The following is a 9,723-nucleotide window of genomic DNA, read 5'->3' as shown; positions in this document are numbered from 1 at the left end:
CTGGGTTTTAGTGAGGCTGTGGTTGTTCCTGTTGCTGCTGTTTAACACTGCTGATTATTCATTGCTGCTGCTTATTCTATCTTCTTCTTCATTTTGTCTTAATTCCCAGGTACACATCGTGTAACTTCCAAATTTGTGGAAATGAAATGAAGTGCAACATGGTTTTCTGTGGACTTTCGTATTATGTTTCATGTAATTTCATGAATTTCAGTAGATTCTCGTTTATAACTAAAACTGGACTGTTTTGGCTTGTGTAGGATTATTAAACTAGTTTGATTTCCTTTCATGATGGTATAAGTATTGTGTTTAAGGATAATAGATTCAATTTAGTTAAGTTTGATGTCTTGAACTTCCTTGTGTAATTCGAAAGCAGATACAATATGAACAGGCGTGATCACAACTCATATAATAGATGAGTCTGTTAATTTGAAGGCTGGGTTTAAGCTCAAGTTTCAGCATGTTGATTTGAAATGGGAGAGTATACTCCAGTATATAGTAGAATCCCTGAATTTGATGTTGAGCATGTTATTTTTTCCATTAAATTCAAATGTACTGTACTGATCCTTTGGACCGGCCTGAATGTTCGAATTAAACGAAATAGATTTTGGTAAGATGGGTTTGAAATAGCTGTTGGTTTGTAAACTGTTGAATTTGATTTTGATTCAGGATCAGCATTACACAACTTAATTTAAAATCAACTTCTAATTTGGGCTTTTATTGTTCTTTTGGACCAAACCTCAACAGTTGGCTTGACAGAAATTCGAAGCCCTTTAGATTAAGTCTAATGCGGCCTTAAATTGATGATTAGAGGCCCAAATACTATCAGTTCCCTCAGTTGGCTATTTAATTAGTCTCATTGGATTGTGGACTGATCAAGGCTTGGAATTTTATGCCCAAATTGGGCTTGCGATCGTGGCCCAAGCTCTGAATGAGCAGTGCGAACAAAACTGAAGCTTCATGTCATTTCCCTAGGCTAATGTTCAAAGCCAAATTGTTAAGTCCAAAAATCTTTTAAAACTACATTAGGATATCGGGAATTAATTCACAAATATAAATTTGGGTTTCAAATTAGGTGGCGGGTTCAAATTAAGAGGGTCTTCCCTTTTGTTTGAATTCGGACTTGAACTTGAGGCCCGAATTTATAAATGCGAATTAATTAGGGCCCGTTTAGAGACAACACTGTAATAGAAAATTATAGTTTCTTTTAGGATGGCCTTTAAATAAAAACATGAGACGAGCCTCGCCGCACAAAACATGTAAACTGCGGGGCCCTCATTAAATGTTATATTAAAATATTTTAGAGATTCGGGACATGCCATTTAGCAAATTTTCATGGCTTCCCGCAAAGTTAATAAGACGCTAGCCACTTTTAGGCGCGCTTTTAATAATAATACTTTCCTAAACTCGGGTGTGCATTTCATGCAACCCAAATCCAAATCCCAAAACGTTGAATAAGAGGTGTTGAGGATCCGGGTGCATTTCATGTGACGTGATCCAAAAACACGCTCTTAAATGGCGTTCACTTTCGTAAAAATAATTAAAGCGGTAAAAATCTTTAAAAAAAAAAATTACATCATGGGTTGGAATTTGTGTTAAAATCAGATTTCTAGCCAATTATAATAATTTAAGCGACCGTGCTAGAACCACGGGATCCGGGGGTGCCTCACACCTTCCCTCGGGTCAACAGAATTCCTTATTTCAGAATTTCTGGTTCGCAGACTCCAATTGGGAAGTCGAAATTTTTTCTCGATTTGGGATTCAAATTAAACCGGTGACTTGGGACACCAAAAGCCAATCCTATCCCAAGTGGCGACTCTAAAGACAAATAAATAATCCCAAATGTCACTTTAAATGGAAAAACTCCCTTATACATTATCCTTCAGGGTAGGTGTGTAAAAAAGGGGGTGTGACATAGCTGACAAGACATGATACGTGGATCGCTAAGAAAATGACAGCTGGAATGCTGCATTAGAAAAGGCACAGGCAAATCACTCACGGGATAAAGGGATGCAGTTGCTCGTGTCTAAATCATTTAGCAAATATAGGTTGAATGAATCAAGACAGTAAGAAGGGGAATATTCGCGAACCTCTAGTTAATGAGGAATAAGAATTAGAACCGTTACAAAATCTCCACAAACAGTTACGATTGTTTATTATAAACGGATCATTAATGTCATTAATGACATAATGATTCGGCCATAAAAGGGAGAAAACCTTATATTTGTAAACCCCTATAAAAGGGAAAAGAATTTCATTTGTAAGGATCAACTGAGACTATATTGGAATATATTCACTTTACTTTTCTGCTATCTTGACTTTGCAATCAATTATTTCTTTACTTATTTTTGTCTTTTCCTTTCATTTAATTGAGAAAGTACGGAATTTCTTGGTTATCAGAAACCCGAGTTCTTCTAATAATAGGCTTTGACCGAAATACATATTTTTTGGTTAAATAGTAGGAGGAGAATGTAGAAGTTATCTTATTCAAGTGTGTTTCTTGTGTGTCATTCATAAGATAAAGTATACCCTATTTATATGATATATGATACACGAAAGGTTACATGAATACACCTAAATGTTACAAATATTAAGTGATTTGAATTAACTAAATACATGAACTCAAATGGTTCATGGAATATGGATGTATGGAGTAGTCAATGGACATCCACTTTAATATATTCATAACAAATTTGAAGATTTTATCTTAATAATCAAATCTGGACATCTTGATATTAATCTAAATCTAAGTGGCGGATCGATCCGATACCTACCGGCTAAGACTCTCGCGCAAGAACGAATTGTATCAGTATCCGCCCCGGGGAGGCACACTCATGTGTAGGGCTGTTCAAAACCGAACCGTAACAGTCAACCGAACCGCAAAACTTATTGGTATCGGGTTATCGAGGTAATGGTTGGTGAACGGTTTGAGATTTTATAATTAACGGCTTAACGATCGAGATAAACCTTTAGTTCGTTAAGAATTTTTATATTTACACTTTTATCCCTATATATATAAAGTACTATTAAAACTAGATTATAAAGTACTATTGAAACTAAATATAAACACTACTATTTGATCAGTGATAGGTCTGAGTTGTGAACTTATGATTACTTCTTGGGCATTTGCATCTATACCCGTTTTTTGTGCCACATTTTAACTTGTGCCCGCTTTGCAAAAAAAATTACAAGCGTACCCGCTTTTTCACATCACTTCAGCCCACGGGGCTGAAGTTTTTCTTTTGTACTGGAAAACTTCAGCTGAAGTTTTTGTCTTTGTAACCGGAAAACTTAAGCTCTAGAGCTTAAGTTTTCCAGTTATAAAATAAAAACTTAAGCAGTTTTCCAGCTTAAGTTTTCCAGTTATAAAATAAAAACTTAAGCTCTAGAGCTTAAGTTTTCCAGTTATAAAATAAAAACTTAAGCAGTTTTTCAGCTTAAGTTTTCCAGTTATAAAATAAAAACTCCAGTAATAAAATAAAAATTTAAGCTCTAGAGCTGAAGTTTTTCTTTTGTACTGGAAAACTTCAGCTCTTATCTTTGTAACCAGAAAACTTCAGCTCTACAACTAAGTTTGCCAGTTATAAAATAAAAACTTAAGCTCTAGAGCTTAAGTTTTCCAGTTATAAAATAAAAACTTAAGCAGTTTTCCAGCTTAAGTTTTCCAGTTATAAAATAAAAACTTAAGCTCTAGAGCTTAAGTTTTCCAGTAATAAAATAAAAACTTAAGCTCTAGAGCTGAAGTTTTTCTTTTGTACTGGAAAACTTCAGCTCTAGAGCTGAAGTTTTTGTCTTTGTAACCGGAAAACTTCAGCTCTACAGCTGAAGTTTGCCAGTTATAAAATAAAAACTTAAGCTCTAGAGCTTAAGTTTTCCAGTAATAAAATAAAAACTTAAGCTCTAGTGCTGAAGTTTTTGTCTTTGTAACCGGAAAACTTCAGCTCTACAGCTGAAGTTTGCCAGTTATAAAATAAAAACTTAAGCTCTAGAGCTTAAGTTTTCCAGTTATAAAATAAAAACTTAAGCTCTAGAGCTTAAGTTTTCCAGTTATAAAATAAAAACTTAAGCTCTAGAGCTGAAGTTTGCTAGTTATAAAATAAAAACTTCAGCTCTAGAGCTGAAGTTTCTATGTTGTAACTAGGAAACTTCAGCTCTAGAGCTGAAGTTTTTGTCTTTGTTTCTTGTACATTCATCAAAGGAATTACATGGAAATATCTAGCAATTTTTGGCGGATAGTCTTGAAATATCATGTTTAAGTAGCTACATATTATTTTCCGTTAAAATTTGTTAGAATGGTCAATGAAAATCTGACGATTACATATCGTGCAAAGCTAAATCCAGAAAATCTATCTTCTTCAGTTACCGCAAAGCATGAAACTAGCAAGTTCCAATCTCATATTCTATTTGTAAAGGCTTATCTCAAACACTAACTACAGTGAAGAGCAAGAACTGTGGTATTGAAGAAGAAGAAGAAGAGGAGAAGGGGAGGAGAAAGGGAAGCTGAAGTTTTTTAAAAAGTGGGTACGGATGCAAACAGAAAGACAAAGCGGCTACAGGTTAATTTTTACTTACTTCTTGGACCAAGATTATATAAATGTAAGCACCACTCACAGTACTCGTCATGATCTGGTAAATTTAAGCACACTGCTCACGGAAAATTACTCATGAGCACCGGTAGATTGTGTGCTTTACTCCAATTTTTCATTTTTTCTAATTTTCTACGTCTTTTTATTGTCTTATTTATTTAGTCGATAAATTATGGGATAATCGCAAATCCGATACCAATTCGCCTAATATTTTATTGAATGACTAGGGAATTATTATATTTATAAAAGATAATCGATAAGACAATCCGTCCAATCGTCCGATAAGCACCCTCGTATGCCTCATAATTAATGTGTTTGTTGTTAGGTCAGAAATAGGATTTTGTGAAAGGCAAAATGAGCCACGTTTCACAAAATTCCCTATTTAAACTGTCATCGTCCCCTCTTGACTCTCAAAAGACAAAAAGTAGAATTCAGCTTTTTATTGATTCTTATCATCCAAACATGGCCTTCTCCTCCTCCACTGCTCAAACAGCTTCACCTCTATCCTCCAAACATTGTTGCCGCCTATCTTCCTCCGCCGCCTCCTCCTCCTCCTCTTACTTCCCTAAATTCCAAATACCCTTCAAATTCAACAAAATTACATCTTGCCCTTCCTCAATTTCCTGTGTCCTTACCAAACAGGAATCAATGGCGGGTCAAGAGGCTGCTGAACCGGCGGTTCCCCTGCGTCCCGATTCGTTTGGTCGGTTTGGTAAATTTGGCGGGAAATACGTACCTGAAACCCTAATGCACGCTCTTGACGAGCTCGAGACCGCCTTCAAATTGCTCGCCACCGACGAAGCTTTTCAGGTTCTCGCTGATTTTTTTAATATTTTGTATATAATTCAAGTTGCATTAAATTTTCAAATTGGTGGTTTGAATTCATTTTCCTTAAATTACAATTATTTTGTATTAAACTGATTGGATATTGATCGGTAATTTGATTTCATATCTTTTGGTCACTTTTCGTAATTTTTATTATATTTTGACCCTGCATTCTATCATAAGATATGCTAGACGAATTGAAAATGAGATATAGCTGAATTTTTTTTTCAGGAATTAGTGCTGTTTCGTTAGATCTTCTACATTTTTTCGAAGATAGGGCTACTTGACTAACTTGTGATAGGGGAAGAGTAGGCATATAACATAAGCTGCATTTCCCATGTATGTTTTGCATAGAGAATGCTTTCAATCACGCCAATGCCAATGTTTACCCTTGGAATCAGGATTGATAAGTATCGGAATTGGTGCTGTTTATTCCTCTTAAACTGCTAGTTCAATCGAGTCATCAACCTTGATTAATGAATTTGGTAATGTTAAGTTTATGTTTTTCTACCTCTTTAATATATGGAACCAATTAAGACCGATATTCAAGTAGCAAATGCAAGTCCTTTTCTTTAAAAGCTCTGTAGCCCGGAACTGGTACTTTATTTGATGAGCTCGAAACAGAAGTTATTCTGCTGTGGCAAGAAAGGCCTTTCGTAGTATTTTCAAATTAAAGGAGTGAAACCTTTGTTAGACTTTCAGCGCAGTTCAAGGCTTTCTTCTGGAAAAGCAATTTTGGCAATGCTTTTTCTTTTTATTAACAGCTTTTTTTTACCCTTTCCCCATCCTATTTGTTGTGAAGGCCTGTGATGTCCTATGTGAAGTGCCTAATATTTTAATTGATTTATGCTGTCTGCAGAAAGAGCTGGCTGGAATATTGAGAGATTATGTAGGCAGAGAGAGCCCTCTTTATTTTGCAGAGAGACTTACTGAGCACTACAAACGTCCAGATGGCCAAGGGCCATTGATCTACCTGAAGAGGGAAGATCTTAACCACACTGGTGCCCACAAAATCAATAATGCTGTTGCCCAAGCTTTGCTTGCCAAGCGCTTGGGCAAGAAACGCATCATTGCTGAGACAGGGGCAGGTCAGCATGGTGTTGCTACTGCTACTGTTTGTGCTCGCTTTGGTTTGGAATGTATTATCTACATGGGTGCTCAAGATATGGAGAGACAATCACTAAATGTCTTCAGAATGAGGCTGCTTGGAGCTGAGGTTTGTTTCCTATGTTATGAGTTATTTGATCTGTTAGCTTACCTACGAGATTATTGAAAAGTATGCAAAGAAGTTATTTACTGACTTTTCTGTTCCGTAGAATTCACGAGTGTGCCTTTCACTAATGTGTCGGTTAAATTGTTTGATAACTTCTCTATGCCCACTTAGATACATGTTCAATACACACACACACACACACACACACACACACACACACACACGCGACCAAATTGAATGTCAACCTTTCTTTGTCTGTCCTACAATGAGTGTTCATTTTCTCATAAAAATAATTTCCAAACACTCAAAAAGAAGGGGAGAAAGGGCTAGAAGGGATGTTCTTTTTTTTTTTTTCTAAGACTACACCTCTTTTTAGTGTGCTATTTCAAAAGAGAACAATTCAATTTTCTAACTCTTCTGGTAATAATAAAATCAAACTAGGAATCTCAACTTGGTAAGAGGGGAGTAAGTTTTCTCTTGCATCTGATACTCAGTTGGAGTTATGATGCGGTAAGTACAGTCCATAGTATCAGTGACCAAAAGTCTTTTGTCCGTAATATTAGTAAATAGGAGGAATTAGCATCTCATATAAATTCTGACAATCTAGTATCATGAGGGCCCCACTAGTGGGATTTCACTGGGTCGTTGTTGTTGTTGTAGTATCATGAGGGTATATGTATATAGATAGGGAGATTACTTTTAAAATCCGCGAACAAGCCAAATGAATGCATATGCAAAAGAGTTACTTTTAAATCCCAGCATGTGTCCGTTTGATACAATGGAAAGAGAGGAACTTAAGGTGTTTTGTAGTCAGAACCAGATCAATTCAGATTCTAAAATACAGATGTCTAGGCTTGCTGGCATCTTCTTTTGTTTTGTATAGAGGGCCTGTCATTTTGTAATGTCCAACACTAGCTTAGTGCTTGGCTGGTTTCTTTAATAAAATTTAACTTACTGACAAAAAATTTGACCCCACCAAGTGGGCTAACTGTGACTCATCTAAAGCACGTACATATCACACGGTATACCTGAAACATAATAAAAATGTAAAAAAGAAAAGAATTTTGATAGATGGTTACTTTTGGCTTCATTTTCTTCCTCTTTGCCACATGTCAAATTGCAATCTATGGCTTCTGTATTCAATAAGATTGACTGCACTCTCTAAGTGTATTAAACCAGTTTCTATAATCTATAATTTGATCATAAAGAGCTACTCTTGATTTCCTTTTGCATAATTTTCATGCAGGTTAGAGGAGTCCACTCCGGGACTGCTACACTCAAGGATGCCACTTCAGAGGCTATAAGAGATTGGGTTACAAATGTTGAAACAACTCATTACATACTTGGATCTGTTGCAGGACCACATCCGTACCCCATGATGGTAAGAGAGTTCCATGCAGTGATTGGTAAAGAAACAAGGAAGCAAGCATTGGAAAAATGGGGCGGGAAACCAGACGTGCTTGTTGCATGTGTCGGTGGAGGCTCAAATGCTATGGGACTGTTTCATGAGTTTGTTGATGATAAAGATGTTAGGTTGATTGGGGTAGAGGCTGCTGGTTTTGGTATAGATAGTGGAAAACATGCTGCAACTTTGACAAAGGGAGAGGTCGGAGTACTCCACGGAGCTATGAGCTATTTGCTGCAAGATGAAGATGGGCAGATAGTTGAGCCCCATTCTATCAGTGCCGGGTAACAACCTTTTTTTTTCCGGGGTTCATGATTTGCTTATTTTTGTTAGAACAGGTCATTTTATAGCCAGATCTTTTACATCTACTCACTGGTCAATTTTTATTATTCTTTTCTTCTCCTCCTTATGGCTTGCTAGATTGGATTACCCTGGAGTTGGGCCAGAGCACAGCTTTTTGAAAGATTTAGGACGAGCAGAGTATTATAGTATTACAGATGAGGAGGCTTTAGAAGGTGATCACTGTTGACTTTCACTTGGTTTTAGTCTTCCTCGTTCCATCTGCTGTAACATTTAAGTTCCACTAATGTTTTCCTGCTGTGCGAATATCTGTTTGCAGCCTTCAAAAGATTGTCTCGGTTAGAGGGCATTATTCCTGCCCTGGAAACATCTCATGCACTGGCTTACTTGGAGAAGTTATGTCCAACTCTACCCAATGGAACTAAGGTGGTGCTCAACTGCAGTGGCAGAGGAGATAAGGATGTTCATACAGCTATCAAGTATTTGAAGGTTTAATTGGATCCCTTATGGATTTGTTGTACTTCAGGAAATTGAGTGAAACAAGTTTGTTGTTTTCGCTATACTTTAGGAAACTGAGTTCAACAAGTTTATTGCATGGCCAAATGCCATTCTGATGAATAAAGATTTTGTTTGAGTTGCTGGTGTGCTGCTTGTTTTTATCTCATTGGAAACACACGTGTTGTTTGGTTGGTGGTGAGTGGGAGATAAGGAATAACAATTTTGGGATAAAATGCGCGATTATTTTATCGCATTTTGGTTATGAACTTATGAGTATCAATTAATTCCGGAAATTATTTTGTACTAAAATGGTCGGATTAGCTGCCTTATCTTAGAAGGTATAGCTTACTTTTTTGTGATTCCCCACTATTAGCTTGATACTACTTTTTAATGAAATCTTACCTCATCTCGATGGACTATGTGATATAAAATAGGAAAAAGGTCAGATGTACCCCTGTACTATTAAAAATATGTCCTCCGTTATACTATCGATCTAAATTTATTCCTTCCGTTAGCAAAAGTAATCAAAAATACTCTTATTTCTAACGATGCTCCACCATGTCAATCCAAATCCTACATGGTCTGACATTTGGGTGAGGTGGATGCCACATGGCATGCCACCTCACCATCTTCCCCTTCCATTTCTTCTTCCCCTCATGCCATGCCTTGAAATGGAGGTTCCAAATTTATTTTCTTTTAAATTTAGACAAAATTACTATTAATCTCCGAATCTACACGAATAAATGATTTCCAAAAGACTTAAAGAACAAATCACAAAACCCAATGACAAAATTATCTGAAGCTTTTTCCTTGTGAGAGAAGATTGATACAAGTTTGGAGAACCAAGTTTGCTCAATACTTATTTATACCTGAAGCTTGTTAACACATGTATTCCTTGG

General features: G+C 36.4%; 1 protein-coding gene across 1 annotated transcript; it reads left to right on the top strand.

The window, feature by feature from the left end:
- Positions 1–4,937: 4,937 nt before the first annotated feature.
- LOC109237185 (tryptophan synthase beta chain 1) lies at positions 4,938–9,077 on the top strand. The gene is made up of 5 exons (XM_019403455.1): positions 4,938–5,393; positions 6,268–6,624; positions 7,868–8,310; positions 8,447–8,541; positions 8,646–9,077. Exons 1-5 carry the CDS (start codon positions 4,938–4,940, stop codon positions 8,819–8,821), a joined length of 1,527 nt encoding a protein of 508 aa, XP_019259000.1. The 3' UTR covers positions 8,822–9,077.
- Positions 9,078–9,723: the final 646 nt, after the last annotated feature.

Source organism: Nicotiana attenuata, unplaced genomic scaffold, assembly GCF_001879085.1.
Source record: "Nicotiana attenuata strain UT unplaced genomic scaffold, NIATTr2, whole genome shotgun sequence".
In the NCBI taxonomy this organism is placed as follows: domain Eukaryota; kingdom Viridiplantae; phylum Streptophyta; class Magnoliopsida; order Solanales; family Solanaceae; genus Nicotiana; species Nicotiana attenuata.
This window is presented reverse-complemented; position numbering and strand designations above follow the sequence as displayed.